This window comes from Orbicella franksi, chromosome 10 (assembly GCF_964199315.1).
Source record: "Orbicella franksi chromosome 10, jaOrbFran1.1, whole genome shotgun sequence".
NCBI classification, from domain to species: Eukaryota; Metazoa; Cnidaria; class Anthozoa; order Scleractinia; family Merulinidae; genus Orbicella; species Orbicella franksi.
The window spans coordinates 20835939-20859245 of NC_138154.1; the positions used below are offsets into that span (position 1 = coordinate 20835939).

General features: G+C 39.1%; 1 protein-coding gene, 2 non-coding genes and 1 pseudogene across 3 annotated transcripts; all 4 read right to left on the reverse strand.

The window, feature by feature from the left end:
* Positions 1-8281: 8281 nt before the first annotated feature.
* On the reverse strand, positions 8282-13414 carry LOC145500554 (uncharacterized; annotated as a pseudogene).
* Positions 13415-16584: 3170 nt separating this feature from the next.
* On the reverse strand, positions 16585-19708 carry LOC145499894 (melanocyte-stimulating hormone receptor-like). Its single transcript, XM_081479414.1, has one exon. The coding sequence runs from the start codon at positions 18958-18960 to the stop codon at positions 17911-17913; it is 1050 nt and encodes a 349-aa protein (XP_081335540.1). The 5' UTR covers positions 18961-19708; the 3' UTR covers positions 16585-17910.
* Positions 19709-22209: 2501 nt separating this feature from the next.
* On the reverse strand, positions 22210-22281 carry Trnah-gug (transfer RNA histidin (anticodon GUG)). The gene has a single exon. It is a non-coding gene; the product is annotated as a tRNA-His (tRNA).
* Positions 22282-22744: 463 nt separating this feature from the next.
* On the reverse strand, positions 22745-22816 carry Trnam-cau (transfer RNA methionine (anticodon CAU)). Its single transcript has one exon. It is a non-coding gene; the product is annotated as a tRNA-Met (tRNA).
* Positions 22817-23307: the final 491 nt, after the last annotated feature.

A 23307-nucleotide genomic window follows, 5' to 3' on the forward strand; every position in this document is an offset into this window, starting at 1 on the left:
CGAGACATTAATTTTTTTTTTCGTCGCCATTACGCACTGAAACCTTTTCACTCTATGTACGTCTAAATTTATCTTATTTCTCATCGCTAAATGATGCTTTTTTTCTCTCTCTCTTTTGTTTTTTTTTCGTATCCGTTAAAGGTAACACGTGAAATGACGTTGACAGTGATATTTGTGCTTGCTTTGGTTACGGCCAAACAAAGTTAAGATGTTGTTTGAATAATCCGCACCGTCATTTTATAAAACATAGTAATGTGTATTTATGAACCATTTTAATCCTTTGTAAGCATTCCAACTGAAATGCCAGTGAAATTCCCTGAGTGGACGGGAATGCACTGTCATCACAAGCAAGAGGGTCTGTTTTGTTTCATTTCATAACATTTTTGTTTTTTCACGTTGGACTTCAAAATAACTTCTAATTTATGCATCTTTTTTTAAAAAAAATTATGATATAAACTCTTGAATGCTTTTATTATAATTTTACAGTTGTCTGCTTTTCGACGAAAGCTGATTGACATTACGTTCGGTCCATCTAATGCTTCACAGTTCTATCCAGATCTTTTATAAATAGTTCATATTAAAATATACCATCCTGGAGCCTGCCTCGTCCGGTCCGCTCCTCTCTTACGCACTTCCTACCTGTAGGCACATCTGTCTGAAGCTCTTTGTTCACATGTTCCAGAGCCGATGTTGAGCGCCATTACCTTCCCGTTGAAAAAAACTTTCGGGGTTTTCCGGCTACCGACCACTCATTTCTTATACCTTATTACATGAAATTTTCGCGACACGTTAATTTCGCGAATTTCGCGATTTAAAAAAAATCGCGAAATTTAAGTGACGCGAAAATTAAATGTCGCGAAATTAACATGACGCGAAAATTAAGTGACTCACATTATGTCAATAATTAAAAGAGCGACTTTATTACCATTACACACGTTTATAACAATCATTTTGAACTATCCTGTGGTAATGTTCTGGTCCTCTTCATCACTACTGCTTTGCGTCTCCACTCCAGGTAGCACTTCTTTTGTACAATACTCAAACTGTCCATTTACTGGCTCCTTGTAGTGCTGTTCCACCAGTTGCTTAAATTTCAATTGCTTCAACGTTCTTGGTAGATGCCTCCATTCTTACTGTCGCCTCTGGAAAAGAAGTGCTACCGCCTGTTGATCCGTATCAAGACATTTACGCAAACAATTAAACAGCATCAGTCAGGAAACTAGAAGGTAACATTTACTCTTTGGAGTCTGCAGAAAGGAATATTTAATGTACGTGGATGATGAGGTCAATTGACCCCTAAAAACGTGACTTGAATTCAAGCATGAACTACAAACCGTGCCTTGTAGACACTGTGAGAACATCTTTCTTGTTACTGTTTACATAATCAGTTGCGTTTCTGTTTATTTGGACATTGTTGATTAAGTTGTTTGATCAAATTCAGGGACATGTTAAATGACATCGACAAAGAAATAAAGTGTGTCTCACTCAAAAACGCGAAATTAAAGTGAGTCAAAATGAAAACTTTTCGCAAAATCGCGAAATTAAGGTGTCGCGAAATATGCGAACCTCAAAATCGCGAAATTAACGTGTCGCGAAAATTTCATGTAATAAGGTACACTCGGATATTTGGCTATGCCTACCGACTTTTGAGCGACAGATATCATTGGCTCTGAATCAAATCAAAAATAATAAATTTGAAACAGTTGATTCACCGTTTGTAGTGCAATTCACGCTAGAGAAGACGGCATTGCGCGTTTAGACGGGATTATAGATGTACAGGCTCACTTTTCACTAGCAGAGTCGAGCGAGCGAGCGACAAGCAAAACATGCGTCTGGGCCTCAAGTGCAGCTCACAATATGCAGATCCCACTTGACTTCAAACCTACTATTGACAAAGTAAAGGGATGATTAGATCGGGCCTTAAGTCACCCCTCAAGTAGCTAAACAAAAGTGATTGTTTTCAAAAAAAAAGTTTGTAAGTATGGACGTCAATCACTATTTGTGATAGACCGGTTTACGCTTGTGTCGAAAGCAGTTTGGTTTTGCATTTCTCCGCTCAGTGATTCTCAGCCAATCAGAAGGCTCACAAAACGCCTCTTGCTCGTACACTAATAAATAATAATAACTAATCAGCTTCATTTATTGAGGGCAACACACAACAGTAATCACTGAAAAACCAGCTTTGTGAATGGGTGGTGTGACTGGTTTTGGTTTTGGCACTCGACTGAAAACCACTGCACTCTGTTACGAGAACTAAGGAACTTTTTTATTCTAAAGAATTCTGCACCGTAACAGGATGTGGTGTGATTTCCGGATAACTTAGACTCGAACAAAACTTCCTTTAGGGCACTCGGGTGATGACTAAGCCAAAAGGTGCACGCTATATATATTCATAAGCAAACTCAAGTGCTCCTCAAATCGTACGAGTGTTAATGATCAGACAGTGGATGAGTTCAGGCAAGAAACGCTTGGAATAAGTCAGATAAGTGAAAATCTTCGTCTAGCATTCTAACCAATCAAATCATGTGTTGCCAGAGCCACGTTTTCATCGTTCCAAGCCCCTCCGACTAAGAGGTACACGTTTCATTGTCCCTGTGAACTGAGTAGTAGGCTTACTATTCATTGCGTTGACCGTAAACTGTTATATACATGGTACAATACAATCAACACAGCAGAGTAACTGCACCAGTTGTTGGCAATGAATGAAACGGAAGTGGCAATATTGGAGCAGCAGTTAGTCATATCACGGCAGGAAACTCGGTAGGGTATTACGGAAACTGCGGCTATCTGGTAGAAAAAATATACGAGAAAAAAATTAAAAAATAAATGTGACAAATACTTGTGAAAAAATAGTCCGTCGCAATTCTGACGCGGCGTTTCGTCTCGGCCAAGAGACTCTTCAGAGACCTTTCGGAATTTAACAGCAAACTCGTTGAGCATCGGACGCTCAAAGTCCCGTTCGCAAATTCAAGATGTTAGCAGTCTGGCCCGCTCTATCGCACGTTCACGAGTTCGTACAATAAATGTGACAAATACTTGTGAAAAAATAGTTCGTTGCAAGCCTAACGCGGGGTTTCATCTCGGCCAAGAGACTCTTCAGAGACCTTTCAGAATTTAACAGCAAACTCGTTGAGCATCGCGCTTTAAGAAAAAAAAATAATAAAAAAGGCAAGGAAAAAAAGCAAACAGCTGCACATTACTTATATTGAACTGAATATTCGCGACAATTGATGTAGAACTGGTACTAATTTTAGTTTATTGTTTGTTGATATTTATAAGGGGTGTTACTAAACAGAGTAACAAAGTATAAACGAGTAACGAGCAAAGAAGTAACGAGAAACCAAGTAAAGGAAATACAAATTTAAGGGTTAAAAATTGCAAAATTAAGAATGCGTAAAATCGATAGAAACAGTAAACGAAGCGTGTTTGCCAAGGCGCGGAAAGGCATTTCGCTATAGTTTTGATTGATGTATAACGGTCGCCGGCCATTCTTTGTACACATGATACCGCGCCGAAGGAAGGACCCGGATCACTGCAAACTCAAGCAGAACTTTCAAGACTGAGCGTGGCAGTATTGGTGGATCGAGGAAGGCATAGAATTTGATAAAGACCCTAAAAGTTGATTTAGAAAACAGTGTCTTCAGTTAAAACCTTTTTTTTCCTTTTAAAACCGGCCAAGCTGAGAATTCTTGCACTATCCTTGACGCTGTGGGCTCTCACTCCGGTGGTCGTCGTCCCTGGAAATTCCAGTTCTCTTTCGATTTGCGGTGCTATTGTAGGCGATCACGGGAACATTTACACTGAGGTAAACGGCAGCTCGTCGACATAGTACGTAACGCAGAGCGGTAACTGATTTGTTGAAAACAAAAACAAAATCACGGGGTTAATGACAGTGCTGAGCAGTGGAAACAACCATATGATGGTGTTCTCAGTATGGAGCACTTGTCTTCCAGCAAAAAATCGGAATTGGCAATTTGTAGAAATTCATGGACGTGATATCGAGTCAAGCATACGAAACAAGTGACAACCATCAATATAACGATTTTTATGACCTTTCGGTTTTGCTTATGTCGCCGCATGCTATCACCTGGTCCAGGTGTGTTCTTAAAGTGCACCTAACCCCCAAATTTTTTTTTCGCTAAAACAAATCTAGACTTTATTTGAAGCATTTGGGCGAAGAAAGTTTTGAATTTGGTTGAATCCTCGATTTTCTATGCCCTTTCAAAGTCGCGATTAAGTGTTTCACGACCGCGTTTTAGGGAGTCTGGGGCGGCGGTACCTGATGACGTCTACCCAGGAACCAAACACAATAGCGCCTCAGTCAACTCACTGTATTTGCTCGAGAAAATAGAATGCAAAACTAATCGTTCCGATGTATTTTGGGACTAAAACGTCCAAGTTTTGTCTCAGAATCATTTCTTTTTCGTCACTGGAGTCAGAGGTAAGTTTCGATTCGGAAGGCTCCGAAATAAACTTCGATCGAGCACGTTCGACAACTGTGAACTCGCTGCTTAGAGCTTTGAGAGCAATTTGCAATATTTCAAGCGACGATGGGGAAGACGTCTTTGCGGACGAGCTGCTTGTATATTAGGAATGGAAAGCCAGATACGAAGTGGAGGAGCAGGCAAACGAACGGCAGGAAAGAAAACTCAAGGACTGCTTTGGATGGTAATTTCGTCAACTAAACATAAGATTCCCACGCGTGTTTATAGCCCGTTTACATTTGTCCTTACCGAGAATGTATTTTGTCAAGGTTCTGTTAAATCCAGTTTGTGTTTTACTTTCAGTTGAATGCTTCATGTTTATAAGAGCGACGTACGTGTTGCAGTTTTCGAGACTTGATGACCTCCAAAACATTGGCTTCGATCGATTGAAAATCGTATTGTTTGGACCTGTATTTTTGAAGCTGCGGGAAGCAAGGCGGAAGGAAACATTTCATACAATTACCGATTTCACATTGTCACACGTTTTAAGTCGTAACTCCAAATAACCAACGTAAATTGTTCTCAAAGTTTGCAGTGAAATTCGTCGGATAAGCGAAAAGGATATGTTCCCTAAGCGGTCCGCAGATAATGTTACGCGGTCATATTTTCGACGCTATTGCACAGAATCTTTGTCACACTGCTGATTTCCAAACCTTCGAAAAACTCTGTGAGTCTAACAGTTTTGTTATCATGTAATTCTAAAGGATTAATCTTCGACTTTCATCTAAATCGAAAGAGAAATAAGTGTTGGTTAGCGGCGTACAGTTGCGATCTATTTACGTATCAGTATAACGCTTCTTGATCATGACCGGATCACACAACTTTGCCGGTTATGTTATAAATACTGCGGGATTGGAAGATATAGGTTGTCGGTGGTATTTCTACAAATTGCTGGTTAGCTTTAAGCAGAAAATTTATGAAAACAGCGTTCGAAAGTCTGCGGAACAAATTCCAGTGAGAGTTCTTCAATGGTTCTCACAGATTCAGTTCGCTTGTTTCGGTTCGACAAAATCAACCATCGTTTACGTCTTTATTGCACCATTAGCCGATCATCGCCAGTAAATTGTACAGTATACCTTTCTTTAAATCTGGAATATTGCTGCAACAGCCGATAGCACCTCTGGAAGGCGTTTCTGCGCACTTTTCGAATGTGTATTGCACCATCCTGAAGGAGATGAGAGGAAATGAGATATCCAACCTTCCTGGGTAGACGTCACAAGAGCCGCTAGACCCATTCTCCTCAAACTCGGTCGTGAAACAAAATGGCGGTGTTTTGGAGCTATTTTCGAGATTTCGTCGTGGCACAGAAAATCGAGGATTTAACGGAATCCAAACATTTTTTCGCAGAACTATTTCAAATAATAAGTAGATTCGTTCTAGCGAAAAAAAATTTTGGGGGTTAGGTGTACTTTAAGAAATTGATGATTTTATAGTAAAGAGCGCTTAAAAGGATGAGGGGCACACAGTAGCATAAAATAAGATCCACCAAAGAATATATGAACATGAAAGTGTTTCCCTTGACTGAGCAAAATGCTTGTCCTTCTAGATGGCCCCAAGTGATGAGTAGAAGTAGGAGACCAAGTTAATTCCAGGTGCTAAGATCCAAGTCAGCGACAATAAAATCCTTCAAATCTTTGTTGTTATTAGGCTCATCTTCAGAGGGTAATGAGAGGCGATAGATCGAACCTAAGTTATAAGTAAATTACTTAGCAAGGAAACTGTATACGGGGTCATGGCGATAAAAGTCAATGACTGGCATTACAAATCACCCGTCGTAACCTTGATGCTAAAGCAGCTAACATTTTAAAGCCAGTGGAGTATTCTGTTATGATCCACGGTCCCGCCAAGATACTAAATATCATTTCCGAGGTCGCCGTGTTCACTACGTAGCAGTTGACACTGGTCCTCAGTGTCCGTGTCTTGTTATTACCAACAAGATCCGCCACGGTCAGAAGGGATGCAGCTGCTGGGCAAACGACTTTGAATATATAGGGACACTTGGAATTATAGGCAGTGTTATAGGCAGGAATTATAAGCAGTGTTTTCTAGTCTACAAATGGTAAAAATTAAGTACAATTAAAGCTGGTAAAAAGTAAGATTGCATCGGTAAATTTACATATAAAATTGCAATCATCAAAAAAAAAAATTAAAATAAGTTAGTGGTGATGCAAAGAAGCTAAGAATTTTCTTTAAAGCTGATGCCTTGCTGGATTTGTTTTATTAATTTACGGTAAGCAAATACATTTTACATAGTTGGCCAGCTTTCACGTGTTTTCTCTGCGGATGTTTTCATTCAAGTTATTACACGCAAATAAATGAATGGGTTAGGTTAAAGGACCTATAGCTGTACTGTTGACAGTTGCGCGCGAAACTTTATGCCAGTTGCGGGGCCTTTTCGTTTTAGCTGTTGATCAAACTTGTTGCGGATCTACTCGGCTATCGCTTCGAGATCAACAGCTACTTTGACAATATTATGACGAAATTCATGATCAATAACTGGACAGACGCATGAAAATCTGACGTTAATTTGTTAAACATGTATGTGGTTATGTTCCTGAAGTTGTGGTGCTCCGCTTGGCGGCACTTCGGGCCGCCGGAGCTCGTGAAAAGTGAAAAATATGAAAACTTTTGTGTCGCCGAACTTTCAATTTGGCGCCAAAAATGGGTCGCCTGGGCCCGACAACTCGCTCGTCGCTCGTCGAGTGTCGCCAGGTAGGATAATGGTTGTGTTATTTTGAACAAAATATGTTGTTCCTCGTCAAATTAAACCCAGAATTCTCGAGTTAAGTTTAAAAAGAGGCCAAAGCAACTTTGATATTGTCTTTCTTTTTGTTAGCTGTAAAGAAAGAGACTTTTATCTTGTCGTTTCAAAAGGACAGCACAGTTTTGACAGCTGCCTCTCCTTCCTGCGGGCGTAGTCACCGTGCGCAAGGAGGAAAATAATAAATAAATTAAACTCGTACTATCATGAGTCTGACAAAGTGTAAAGGAGTAAACTTTGCCTTCATTTGCACCTCATCCACCATCAGATTTGATTTTCTTGTCCAATTTTCATAAGATAAAATGTCCTCCACAGCATTTAAACCGATATAATCACATCAGGCCAGGCATATCCGTCTCAACATTGTGATATTCTGTCATTGAAGTAGGAGGAAGACAGAATGTTCACTTAAAAACGACAAGTGTGCCGTGTGTATGACTGTCTTTCAGGAATTTTCAACTAACGGGGAAACATTGCATAGTTTTGAATAATGTTCCATCTTTTAATTTATTTTCATCTTTCTTTATTTTCTCGTAGCAAGTTTGCCAGATTTTATCGGCTCTCTTTAAAATCTGCGTGAGCGAAAAAACTGATAATGCGATAAGCTCACAATTTCCTCACCTTTGTTACACGGACTAGTCAGATCCGACTTTCGAAACGATTGTGCCCTTCAAAATTTGACAATAGTAAACAGGAGTTTTAGATAGTGTTTCACCGAGATTTTGTAATTAAAAATGTTTGATTCATGAATGTCTGAGCGCAATGGAATTGCACAGCGCACCTTCCATTTCACACTATCACTTTTCAAACTTTACATAACGATTGAACTTATTGCTTTCTTCTCGTTTTTAACGACAAAAAAGAACTAAAATAACTTTCAATCATAATCCCTACCAGTTATTTTTTACAAATATAAACAATGGGACATATATAAGTATTTCCATTAAAAGCGTCAGAATGTTTGTGGCTGGATGAAAGGATTCTCAAAAGCCAAAAAAAAAAAACTACAATCTTTAAATTAATTTTTTGTACTCTTTACAATTTTCCTATCGCTTTCAGTTTGGCAGTCCTTCTTTTCCCTTCTCTGCTCGGGAAACTGACTTCTTTTATAATTTTAATCACTATCGGGCGAATAGCCGAGATTAAAGCCCATATTAATCGTAACATCCCGAAATGATCACGTATAAAGGCTTTTCGTGGAATTCTCCACAATTAATCAACAGTTACAAAGATTAAAATCTTTTATGCTTAAAGACAATCTAACTAACCATCGAAACGAGGTTTTTGTTGGGAAAGTCCTAACCGCGGGCGTTTCTTGAGGGTGTGCTGACACGATAAATATTTTTATACTTATCAGTGCCAGTGGTTTAGCCAACAGTAAATCTATTGTATTGGCGATTTTGTTGTATACCTTCGACGCCAAGTTTCTTTTAATGATATTCCAGAGATAAGACAATAACATTAGCACCGTCAAATGTAAACCGAGAAATGAAACTAAATCTGATTTGAATTCAACAACAACAACAACAACTTGAAAGCGAGAGCTCACCGTGACAATTGTCACGAACGTTGACTTGATATTGTCTGACCAGGACTTAAAGGAAACCTTTTATTTTACAAACTGAAATACACATATTATATTGGAATCTCTAATACCTACCTGATGAAGCCACGACACCTTTAATGACCTTTAATGGTCTTTAATGGTCCACTTGCCATTTCGCTAAAAGACGTGAATGGTCATGGGTGACGGAGTTCAACGAAAATGGTACCTTTTCTTGCAGTTTAACAATCAATGACGTTTTCAACAGGTCTCAAACTTAACTGTAGCAATCAGATTAATTTTCTATCAACGAATACAGTTATGGCTTTTTTACGAATTATTTATCATTATCTTATTGTCCTGATCCTGAATTCATTATCGATAATACAGTTTCCCGTTGTACATGTATAAGTTCTGTTCTCCGATCCACTACACAGGGCTCTTTACCTCATGTGTATTCCGTATCTACTTCCTTCATCTAGGTGCCACAGCATTTCCACGGCAGTGTGGATTATTTCGAACTCTTCTTTGTTTCTGCATGGTAATCAACTAGGTTTCAGCAAGATTGCACCGCAGAATTTTGAGGATGTGCGCAGATTTTAAAAACCACTGTCAAATCTTTACTCGAAAAAAATCTCTTCATATCGATACTTTTGTTACGTTTCAGTCTAATCCTTGGTGCCATGAAGAATCTGTTTTGCATGTCGTGGTTAAAACCACGAGGTCCGATATTTCATTATCACTCGGTGTAGTCATTTTTTTCCAGGTCGTTGTCTCTCATTCGCACTCTACGTTGTGGCTGACACCATACCGATTGCGGGTGATATGAAAACGCACATTGTGTTTACGCTCAAGGGGAGCTTGCCTTGGCAAGAACACTTCTTTCAATGCATGTCGAAAATCTTTCTTGGCTAATGTGCACAGGACTGGGTTTAACAGCTGAGGGATAAATCAGACAAAAATCAGCAGGCGCTCAAGAAAAACTGGTAGTGGAGAAAACGGGGATGATTCCATATGTGCATCAAGTACCATCAAGAAAAATGGCAACCAACAGCCGGCAAAAATCACCATTGTGATCAGTAAAACGCTGCGTCCTCGCCACTCCTGGAGTACCGATCGATTGCGCTGCTGAAGATTCTTGTTCAATTGAACTATAAAAATGTAACGATCGCAAGCGATTAGCAGAACATGGCAGACTGAAGAAATCGCGGTGAATCGAATAATAATTGAGGAAGATAAGCAAACTTTGATGACATCTCTCACCAAACAGATGACAAGAAGAGGAATTCCCAACAAAGCTGACATGAGATCTGAAAGTGCCAGTGAAGCGAGAAACATGTTGGTGATGGTTCTCAGTGATTTCCTTTTGTGGATCAAGACGATTACGAGGCCATTAACTGCAACAATCAGCAGGCACATGAAGGACAAAAGTACAATCAATGGCGAAGGAAGAAACGTGTCTTCGTCTTCAGCTTCAGTTTCATTGCTTGAACCACTGTTTCTCACCCAGCTTGCGTTAGACGTTCTGAACGATGCCATAAGTAGAGACGTACATGTATAAATGTCGAGCCCACGTAAAGTCTATTGGATTTGCCAGTTTTATAAATTTGAGTACTTGGTCAGGTAGATGTTCCAAACTTCACCTGTTTCGTGCATAAGCAGAGGCCAAACCATAGATCAGGTTCCTTGGACAAATGCCACCGCTTCTGAAGATGTGCCTTTAAATGGTCAGCTTGTAAATTAATACGTTAAGCAAAGAGTTGATAGCTTGAGGTAACACTAAACATTAAAATCACGTTTCCTTTGCAAACACTAAATTCAAGTTATCTCAGTCTCGTGCGGTCGTCAGTTTTGCACTGCGTTATCTGAAGATTTGTTGCGGACCACATATGAAATAGATTCAGTTATTTTAAGATATTCCTATAAAAAGAGCTTCCATACGGGTGGTCTACTAACTCTGTTAATGAGATTGCTTGAAAAGGTACTCGCAAAAGACGACGATGACATCTTGTTCATTACGAAAATTATTTTTTACACCGAGCACTGTTGTGTGACGGCTTATGTTTGAGGAATCGCGAATTATATTTTGGCTACGGAGACATTTGGAGACGTCAACATTGAAATGGAACTTAATATGCAGAAGTCGAAAGCTTTGAATTGTGCGAGTGCCGCTTCAGGCAGCGGCTCTTCTTTGATAGCATATCTCACGTATATCAATAGCAAAATAAATAGTGCAAACACAAGTTTGTTCCATTGATCTTTAAACTGGAATGCACTTTTTAAACATCAGTATTGAAATTTTGCGTTATTATTCTTGTAATTTACTTGTAAAGCGTGATTTATTTTCACATTGTGTTTGTTAGCGTTTCAAGACGAAGCAAAAGGTCATAAAATTAATTCAAGTTATCATGAATTTTGTCCTTAAAAATTGCTTCCTTTCCGGAAAACATTTCGAAGGATTCATTGGATTAACCACTGAGGACACAAATTGAACATTATTCACTCTTAGCGACATTTTAATATAATCTTTGTATTTGCAGGCATATGACCAGGTCAAAATCTTAGTTTCAATCCCAGCTCTATGTAGAAAGCATGTTACTGAAATTGAATACTAAGTAGTTAATTACAAGACAATGGATGTAAAGATGAGCAGGTAAAAGCAAAATTGCCACATAAAACAGTTTCTGTCGAGGTTAAGGTAATTCCTTCAAAATAGAACTCTTCATGGATTTTCTTTTAAACTTCACCTGTTGGCTGCTCATATCGAGGTCCCGGTATTTTTTTAGGAGCAGAAGGACCTTTAATAAACCCCGTAATTCCTTAAATTTTCTGCTGTCAGAAACGTTTATATCTGAACCATTTACTTTACGCTCTGTGGGGAGAACGTTAAGCGAGAATTACAACAATGATGTGTTGCATGAATGTCGAGGAGCAATTTGATGTACGTTTCATGATCATGAAGTCACCCATATTTAGTCGACAGGGATTCAACATGTTCAAGCACTCAGTGATCTTGAGGCCACATATTATCTTTTACGAGTACTTAAGCTATGCTCTCATATTCCGTACTAATTTTTCACTCTGCAATAGAAATTCATCTATATTTACTGTATAGAAAGAAGGTGATCGCTGTATTCAAACTAAATGAAACAATGGTCAGATCCCGTGACTCCTTGTCGAGAAAAAAGCACGATGATTTGTCGCTCGTAGGCCAACCCGTTTAGAAAAAGCCGCTACTTTGGTAATGTGCGCGCGCTAATTGCACCTGATATTATACGCAGTAAGGATGCACAATGCAAGACCAAGCATTCATCTTAATACGAGCTTTATTCTTTGTTGATACTTTGTCTTTTAAATACGTATGAAGAACCTCACAATCAATTTCTAAATGGATTGCTACTTTTTTTGTTTCTTTTCAATAAATCGAGTCCTCATTTATAAAATAAATTTCTTAGATAAAAGATAACTATGTTTACTGTCGATATTGATCGCCACGTCAGCACTCACTGTGGATTTGAATTGGTGATTTCATCACGGCATCTAAAGTCAATAATAAATGGTATAAATGAAACCCCCACGTGATCTAAAATGAAAAACACTTCAACTGGATCACGACAACCTAATGCTACAAGCGTACCAGACAAATTATAATCTATTTATCAAACAGCCCTTGAAAGCACCACATACAAGATACCTGCCTCGTGCATAAAGGAATAACGTTTGCTTAGATTACCTGCTTTTACTGGATTCGGGATATCTCCGTTTTGTTTCTGCAAGAGCGCAAAACGATGAGGCTATATTGGAAAACACTTGATCTTTACGAGGCAATAAAAAACGTCCTTCATTATCTCCCATTATTTTGTTCCAAAATTATGTACAGGTAAGAAGCAAACCTTACACTCAGTTAATATAAAATGTAAAAAGCGGCCAATATAATTTATAATGGACTACTCGACTGTACAAAGGTAAAACGAATGCACAATGGACCTAATCAGATCAATGCAGAATTTTCTCATTCCGGGATCCTTCGCCAACTGATGGTTTAATGCATTATTTGTAAAACTGGTTTTCAGTTTAGGATGGGGAAAATTAAGACATATTTTGTGTGCGCGGTCTGACGGCGTGCGTGGTTCTTAAAATAAGTAGCGCTTTTTCTGTCGCCCATTTCCGGCGGAAAAGGAACGAAAATTTAAGAACTAGATTTTGAGCTTCTTTAATAATAATTTGACGCACTGATTGTAAAGGGCGGTGAAATGTGAAGGAGAATAACAAAACTGGCCGTTGTGGTAAGTTGGGTTTTACATAAATCTTTTGTGTTTTATTTGAGCTAGACTGAAAGTTTTAGTTCGAAATTTTCAGCGATGTTTCTGGTGACGTCAACAAGCTCTGTCACGATTACCGTGGTTTGCAAAAAGTAAGGACAAGAGAATCATAAATGTTGGTGTTCTTTAATCAACGCTCCCTTCAATTCCATGCGAGATTTCGCGCAGGACCTGGTCACATCACTCATTTTAAGGTGCTTATTCCATTCACATCGATTATTTTTCGATCAAGTAAAAATAGATAATATTAAGCGACTATCTTGAGTTTTGTTTTTGTTACGTAGTAATTATGATCCCGGTAGCTGGGAATGATGTTATTACAGATTTTCGAAGCAAAGCGTTATTTAGACCTCTTGAGAGTATCATATGTTTCACTGAAAATGCCATGCGATTCCTTCAGTCATTTTGGTTTTCTAATTGACGAATTATCGGAGCTTGAGCTCCGCGCGATAAACCGAGCTCGCCGACTTTAAACATTTTTGGCGTGATTGAAATTTGGAAAACATTACAGAATTTCGACATAAGGACTGGTCCAAATTTTCTAAGAGTACTTGATGTTTATAAAGAAATAGTACGCGACTCCGAATACTGTTTGGGTTTTTGCAGTGGGCGAAACTTCTCGGCTCGGGTATACTAACAAAACACTTAGTATAATCTGCAGTAACATACAAGGTGAAGGCTATGAGTCAACTGTATAACTGTCCGACATTGAGAAATTGTTGTATAGCTTCAACGATATCTAGACTTTTTAAATCCGCGGAATTTTAGATTCCAAGGACAATTTTTGCAGGTTTCACAGTTTGTCAATTTTCCGACCGAGTTTTAGCATACCGTAAGATTTGCTAGTGAACGTAGAGATCTTTATAGTATGCTTAGGTCTCGAGGGGTTTACTTTAGAAAGTGCTATACTGGGAGGTCCCGACCTGAGGTGTAATCCTGCATACCCTTTAGGATACCATTTTGACTGAAAAGCTACCCCTTTCAAATACCCTTTATTGAAAGAAAGTACTCTTTTCACATATCTATTTAAGAAAAGTGCATCATTTTTCTGAAACTTTGAAATGAAGTTAATGAACACAAGCGGTTTGAATAAGACTTTTGGAGGAAAATCTGTTAAGACTATAGACTGCGGGGCATTGAAGTTATTGTAATTTTACATAGAGACTGGATTTTTACTTTTTCCCACAACTAAGACTTCACAAAGGGAAGTGCAAGCAATTGCTTCTTCTGCTTTCGTATCAAGCTTTGCCTATTGTTTATGTTTAATTTTTTTAAGACAATGAGCCTTTTGTTGTCTGTTCCTTAGGGATTTTTCGTCCGGTTTCACGAAATTATACTCGGGTCATATCGGATTTAGTCGGCAAATTGTCACTGATGACATATTTTCCCTAAGGGTAACCTACTTGGGAAAACAAAGACAAACCATTCGGGGGTGGGTCAGTAAATTTCAAGAGCACGTCAACAGCTTTGACTAAACTTTTGTAATACCGCGCGCGCATGTTTCGGCCTTACTAGCTCAGCCTAACTGAACTTTACTTTTATTTAAGTCGTTAATTAAAATAATTGATACTTAGAATATAGCTTGTATTATCCGTGTTTTAGCAAGCAAGCGGCGGTCAGTAGCTGGAAGCGATGAGAACGGTTTCTCTTTAAATTTACTTCGTGCATGGCTTAATAGTTATTTAACCAATTGCGCATGGATCTACGAAAACCATAAACGAAAACAGAACTGTTGTCGATCGGCAAGAAGAAAAGTTTACCTTTTGCACCTTTCCACGTTTAAATGATTTCGCTGTTCGCTCATTGATTGCTCGACTGCTAAAAAAAACTCAGAAAAGAAAAAAACAATACAGTGAAGACACACCGCTTGATTTTTGTTTTCTGGTCTATTGAAGCAAGTAAACATCGTTGTTGAAGGCAAAACAAAACGTGCGATTTCGCACCTTTTTCCGTTTCAGTGATTTTTTTCTCCGGTTGGCCAAAAATTCTGAAACAAAAATCTTTATCATCACCGCTCGATTTTTCTTTTTTGGTCTCAGAAAACTCAGAAACTCAAAACTCAGAAGAGAAAAGTTGCCTGTAAATATGATTTTGTGTTCGTCCTATTTGGTTACTACTCCTTCCTAGAACTGATTCTACTGCTTCGGGGTAATTAATTGTTAAATTTCACCGCGCGGATTTTAGCTTCCTTATAGACCCTTTTCATAAATTGCTGCCTATTATAATGAAATTCTTTTGTAAGTATTAAAATTAGCCTGACTAACGTCGTTTTTGAGTTGATAATTCAAAATAATTTTTACTCCTAAACCAGTTTAGTGAGGCTAATTTAAATGCATACAAAATAATTTTAAATCGGCAGCCATTTATGAAAAGGGTCTATAAATCTAGTTTCATTAATTTTCAGTTTACTAGGTCGACAAGGACGAAGCATTTGGAATTGCATATGAACGAGACGTTTCAAGTCGTGACGCGGGTCACAACCAGTTATCTAACTTATTGAGAAGATCGATGGTACCTTTGACTGTGAAATATGCCTTTATTTGCACCCCATTCATCCGATTTGATTTTCTGGGCCTCTCCAATCGGATTTTGTCGTGCACACCATTTTAACCGATATGCACACATTGTGCCAGGCATATCCGGTTCAAGAGTCTTCACATTTATGAAATATAAACATTGGAAAAGAATATAGTCTTTGTGACATTTTGTCACTGCTGTAAGAGGAAGAAAGAATTTCCATTTTAAAACGTCAAGCGTGCTGTGTATGATCGTCTACCAGGAATTTTCAACCAACGAAAAAACATTGTTTTGTTTTAGATAATTCTTCCATCTTTTATTTTCTTTTTTCTTTTCTTTCTTTCCTCTTAACAAGTTAGCCCAAGAGAATATGATAATTTTATCGCCTCTACAGCTATATTTTAAGTACTTGAAGCATCTGCATAAGCGAAAAGAAACAGATAATGTGCTTGCCATTACCACGCAGACTAGTCACATCTGACTTTAGAAACGATCGTGCCCTTCAAAAGTTGACAATTATAAACACAGGAAATATAGATAGTGCTTCAAGGACATTTTGTTATCGAGATAGTATTTCCTTTCAAAAGCGTCTGATTCAGGAATGTCTGGGCGGAAGGGAATTGGACAGCCCAGCTTCTATTGATACTATTTCACCCTTTTCATTTCAAAATTTACATAATGACTGGGGTTAAAGTTGTATACTTTTTCTGGCTTTTCACTTCAAACACGAACTTAAAAACGTTCAACACATCATCTCCACCAATCCGACCTGGCAGATCCGTTTCAAAGAGATCATCACAAGGGTTTTCGATGTATTTTTATTTACAGATAACGATATAAACAATGGGACATCATAACATTTTTGTCACTGCACTTGGAAGCAGTATTTCCACTAAAAGCACCAAATTTGCCAAATGTTTGTAGCTGGGTGCAAGGGTTGTCACGTAGTTCAAAAAAGTTACAATTTTTCAATTTTTCTTCAATTAAAAGTTTGTTTTACAATAATTTGTTTCATTTTTAAGTCCTTTTAAGTTTAAAATTTTTCTTCTCTGCTTGGAAAACGTCTATTGTGACTTTTATCGCCATCGGGCGAATTGCTGAGACTGAAACACGTAATCAGGAGGTCGGGAACAATCACATATAAAAGTTTTTCGTGGGAATCTCCACATGAATAAACAACAGTTACAAGAGACAAACATATGTGATCCTTTTTTATTCTCTTATGCAATCTAACTAATCAACAACACGAGTGTTTTTTTTTTGGAATGGTTTAACCGCAGGCGTTACTTGAGGTTCTACTGACCCGATTGATATTTTAGCATATCAGTCGCCAACAATACACTGTATTTATTGCGTTAGCGACTCTGCTTTATACCTTTGCCGGTAGATTTATTCTAATGACATTCTAGAGTTAGAACTACTGTACCATCACATCAGTACCGTCAAATGTGAACCAATAAATGAAACTACATCTGATTTGAATTCAATATACGCAAGCAAAGTGATATTCTTGGTCCTCGCGACAGTTCACTATGACAATTGTCGAGAGCGTTCATGTGTTATCTGACCGAGTCTTTGAAAAAAGCTTTTTCCAAATTAAAGCACACATAAATCAGTTGAAAGCTATAAATTCTAGCAAGTGCTGAGGTCACGACACCTTTTAACGAAATGGTTGTCTTCTCAGTATTTGCTGAAAGGCTTGACTGTGCATGTGAGAGAGGATTCAACTAAAATAACATTTTAAGCATCGATGACGTTTTCTTTCACTGGTCTGAATTTTAGCTTTGAAATTTTACTGAGGCAACCAGCTTTTTATCAACAAATACACTTCCTGCTTCATTTACGAATTATTTATCATGTTCTTCTCCTTCCTTCATCGATTATCTGTAGTTTATTTCCCTAATTTTTCCGGTGCATGATGTGTAGTCCAATCCACTACGTTGGACTCTTTCTTTCAGTTTTTCTGTTTCCCGCACCGGCTTGCCACAGCATTTCCACGGTTGTGTGGATTATTCCAAATATTTTTTATTTTTGGTTTCTGAAATCAGCCACGGTTTGGGAAGATTGCGTCGAAGATTTCGTGAAAGTAGATAGATTACACCACTGTTCAACCTTCACCCCTTTCCTATTGCTACTTTCAGTTTGTTACCTTTCAATCTGATCCTGAATGCAATGTACAATCTGTTTTGCATATTGTGGTTAAAGTTCCCACGGGGTCCGAAACTTCAGTATCACACGATAGAGTCATTTTTCCCGGTCGCCGCTGCGCCGCTGCCGCCTCTCTCATTCGCACTCTACGTTGTGGTTGACACCAAACTGATTGCGGGTGATATGAAAACGCACATTATGTTTATTCTCAAGGGGAGCTTGCCTTGGCAAGAACACTTCTTTCAATGCATGTCGAAAATCTTTCTTGGCTAATGTGCACAGGACTGGGTTTAACAGCTGAGGGACAAAGCCGACAAAAATCAGCAGGCGCTCAAGAGAAACTGGTAGAGGAGAAAACGGGGATGATTCCATATGTGCATCAAGTACCATCAAGAAATATGGCAACCAACAGCCGGCAAAAATCACCATTGTGATCAACAAAACGCTGCGACCTCGCCACTCCTGGAGTGCCGATCGATTGCGCTGCTGAAGATTCTTGGTCAATTGACGGTCACGTTTGTTGCGTTTTAACGAAATGTAAAATATGTGTCCATATAAACAGCACATTAACAACAAAGGAATAGCAAAGAACAGCGCGATACAAGCTAGACTGTATTTTATATCAATTTCTTCGGCTGTTTCGTCAAATTCGGTCAAGGCTGCTTCTTGGAGATTATGCCAAGACAACTGAATAACAGAAGCTGGAAATGACAAAAGCCAAATGGCAAAAACGGCGACCATAGCTCGCCGTTTTGTTACAAGAAAATGGTAATTTATGGAGTGAATTATAAAAATGTAACGATCGCAAGCGATTAGCAGAACATGGCAGACTGAAGAAATCGCGGTGAATCGAATAATAATTGAGGAAGATAAGCAAACTTTGATGACATCTCTCACCAAACAGACGACAAGAAGAGGAATTCCCAACAAAGCTGACATGAGATCTGAAAGTGCCAGTGAAGCAAGAAACATGTTGGTGATTGTTCTCAGTGATCTCTTTTTGTAGATCAAGAAGATTACGAGGCCATTAACTGCAACAATCAGCAGGCACATGAAGGACAAAAGTACAATCAATGGCGAAGGAAGAAACGTGTCTTCGTCTTCAGCTTCAGTTTCATTGCTTGAACCATTGTTACCCAAACAGCTTGCGTTACATGTAATGAGCGATGCCATAAGTTCAGACATGTAAATAACGAAACCACGAGAAATCTACTGGATTTGGCAGTCTTATAAATTTGAGTACTTGGTTTGGTAGATGGTCCAAACTTCACCTGTTACGCGCATAAGCAGAGGCCAAACCATAGATCATGTTCCTCCAACCAGCGCCACCGCTTCTGAAGATTTGATTAAATAAAAAACGCTTTTAAATGGTCAGCTTGTAAAATTATACATTAAGGAAAGACTTAATAGCTCGAGGAAACACTAAACATTCAAATCACATTGCGTTTGCAAACACATGATTTAAGTCCTCTTAGTTTTGCGTAGCTTTATCTAAAGATTTGTTGCGGACCAAAGATTAAATGAAATAGATAATTCATGTCACTTTTATCGTAAAATAACTTACTCCTTCCCGATTCTATCAAAATGGAGATTTTTGAGTAGATTTCATGCCAGTTATTTTAAGATATTTCCATAAAAAAAAGCTTTTATGCGGGCTGGCTGCTAACGCTATTAATGAGATTGCTTGAAAAGGTAATCGTAAAAGACAACGATGACATTTTGTTTATTACGAAAATTATTTTTTACCCCGAATGCTGTCGTGTGACGGCTTATGTTCTAGGAATCGCGAATTCTATTTTGGCTACGGAGACATTTGGAGACGTCAACATTGAAACTGAACTTAATTTGCAGAAGTCGGAAGCTTTCGATTGTGCGACTGTCGCCTCCGGCAGCGGCTGTTCATTCGAAAACGATCTCACGTTTACCAATAGCAAAGTAAATAGTGCAACCTCAAGTTTTTCCATTGACCTTGAAATTGGGATGGAATTTTGAAACATCAATGTTGCAATTTAACGTTATTATCGTTGGAGTTTATCTTTAAAGGATTTAATTCACATTGTACTTTTTTAACGTTTGAAGGTTAAGGAAAAAAATAATTGAATTAATTCAAGTTATGATCAATTTTGTCCATAACAATTACTTTATTTCTGGAAAACGTTTGGAAAGATTCAAAGGATTATTCAGTAAGGACACAAATGGATTATTATTCACTTTTCGTGGCATTTTAAATCACCTTTGTAGCTCCAAGCAGATGACTCGCTGAAAATCTTAATTTCACTCCTGTAGCTACATAAAAAACAGTCGAAAATAAAAACTAAGTAATTAATTACCAGACAAAGGATGTAAAGAAGAGCACGTAACAGCAAAAATTGCCACATGAAAACCGTTTCTATGGAGGTTAATATATGCGTTATTCTTTGTTTAGACTAATGGATTGCTCCTTGTTGTTGTTTTATCAATCGTGCATCCTTACAGCGCACGCAAATTCACACGCCACGTCATGCATCGGGCGCGCGCGCGCGCTAAGTACTAAAATGTACAATGATAGGGCAGATGGCCATTGCTATAGCTTTGCTTGGATTTAATGATCTTGGACACTCGGTAACCCAAACTTACAATCATTTCTACATTGTCCAGAAATGAACAAAAAATCAATGTGGGAAGTTCAAAAAAAATTTAAGATTTTTGTCCACGGGACATCGAATCCTGCCATCTTGCGGCTGCAAGGCGTGTGAAACTATGGTCGTTAAATGCGAACTTGTTCTTTAAGGAACCTCACCAGTTGACTAAATTCACTTCATAGGTCCACTTAAACAATATTTTGCAGAGAACAATTCACTTTAAAGATCTAATTGTAGTATTTGGGGGCTTACAGACAATGTGGCCTTATTCGCTAACGAAGCCCGATTTTTTCAGATTTAGGGTGTTCGTCAGGGCATGTTCTCTCTAAAACGAAGTCGGTGAGCCCCCATTTTTTTTTTTTTTTTTTTTTTTTTTACATTTCTGAGATGACTAACTCATCATCATCTTACAGTGGTAAAAGCCTCAGAAAAATATCAATGTTGGAACATTTTCGCGCGAACATCCTTAATGTCGTTATTGATTGCCTCGTCAGCACTCGCCATGGATCTGGTGATTACATCACGACAGCTAGTGTCAATAATGAAAGTGTAAAATACAAAAAACCCATAAAGTAAAGAACCTTTCACCTGGATCACGAAAGCCTTAATCTAGGATGCTATGAACATACCACAAACACAAATTATTCCACCTTTAACAGACAGTATGCAAAAGAACTAAATGCAAGATAGCTGCGTCATGTATAAAGGAATAACTCAGTGTACCGTATTTTACCTACTTCTACGGAATTCTGGCTGTCTCCGTTTGTTATCTTCGGGAACGCCCAATGATCAGGCTACCACAACTGAAAATGAAACCCTGCGATACAGCTTTGAATCCGTCAGAGTTATGACTATTTAACTGATTTGCTCGTGCTTACTTTCTTACCTACCTGACAACCTGCTTAATTTCTTACTGACGTACGTAAGTAGTTAAGCACGTTAATATGTACCGTAACCAATCAGGAGGCCGTACATATCATTAAAAATGGCGAAAAAGGGCTCTCGACCAATCAGATTGCAGCATTTTGCTCATTAGCATAAAAGGCGCGAAATACCGTTATTTTCTGAACACTTCGGTGTGTCCAGCAGTCTTTTGCACTATGTCATGCGCATGTCCAAATAAGGCGTCGACCAATGCCTGAAATCGAGGTTGTGACGCGCGTGCCCAAATAGGGCGCTAGCCAATGCCTGAAATCGAGGTTCGTGTGGGTGTTATAAAAGGGTTTGCAGGAGTATCGAGTGAGTATTGTTGTTTTGAGATCGGCGACAAGAAGATGTCTTCAGAGGAGAGCAAGACGAAGGTGGAGGTGATTAGTATTCCTTCGGGAGCGTTACCGGCTGTCATTCCGAGAGAGGAGTTTGCATCGAGAGTGTTGGATGCTGTTCGTGACGGTATTCTTGGAAAGATAATGAAGAATGCGGTTTCTGACGCCCTGGATGCCGTTCTGAGGAAAGAAATTGTGAAGCTGGCGGATGAGGTGATGAGGTTCAGAAAAATGCTGTCTGAGAAGATGCTTGCTGACCAGTCCATCTCGTTTAAAGACCCTGTGTGTTTGGAGAAGTTGCCGGAGGGAATTGAGGACGGATGGGAAGCGTGGAAGAGCAGTTGGGACAACAGAGACGAGTTGGCGTACCGAGCGTTTATCAAACAAATTGTAAAATCACCACCACCACCACCAGAATCAGAGGAGTGAAAAAACATTTTTATTCATGCCTGTAACACTAATAAAGATCCTTTAACGAGAGAATGTACATGGTTTGTTGCGTGATTTTTTTCATCGTCTCTATAGGGAATAAAAAAGAAAAAATTTAATGCCCCGACCAGGAATCGAACCTGGGTCTTTGAGGCCACAACTCAACGTCTTAACCATTAGACCATCGAAGCGCTTACCTCTTTAGGACTTGGTTTTGGGGTTGTCATGGGGAGGCAGTCCGAAATTCACGGCTTTGCAATGAGGGCAGAGTCTTTCGGAGGGTTTCAACCGCTCAGTGTGGAGGGCTTTACAGGTTCCGTGAAAGAATTGGTCGCAACAGGGTGTCAGGAAGTAGTCTCTGATACTGTGTTTGAAAGTGTATCCTTCCTTGCACCATAGACATTGAGGGTTAGGAAATCGAGACATGGAGTCTGAAAATAGAACAAAAAACAACTTTTTATTGGTCATTCCACTTATTACAGGGTGGGACGTGTGCACGGTCCTATTGACCGGCGCCCTCTTTTTCTTCGGGATATCAATCAATAAACGATTATTATAGTACTTTCAACCATTGTGACCAAGTAACGATGCGAACCATGATCGACGCGGAGGACAAATTACCCAACGTGTAAAAAAGAAATGTGAATTAAAAATGGGCGGGGCGAGGTTTCGATCCTCGGACCTCTGGGTTATGAGCCCAACGCGCTTCCACTGCGCCACCCTGCCTTTCTTAGAAACTGAAAAAATAATGTGAAATAAAAATCGGAGTGTGTTTTTTACAAAAACTGTGTCTGTCTTTTTCTTAGTTTGGGGTCTGTCCATGAATCAGTATGGCTTCGGCGACTCCTCGTGGGTATTCGTCGATCCATTGAAAGAACTTGCAGGTACGCTTGGGACACTTGAGATAGAGCCTGTCTGGGTTGGACTGGGAGTGGGAGGTGGCTAAGACCAGGGACTTGCTGCATAGACATCGGAAACGAGCCGGGTCGATGTTCCTGTAGCAGGGGTGGGTCTGTTCTTCGACGCGTCTCAGGTAAGTGCCCACCTCTTTGACGCCACAGGTCACATAACACTTGGTGTAGAATCTGGAAGAGGGGCATCGGTAATATTCCCAGGTACCACCGTCTGGGGTTCGCACGCTTCCGTATGTCAGGGGTACCATGCAACGTGGGCAGATGGAATCTTGTGGTTTCAGTTGGTTCAGGAACTGATCGGGG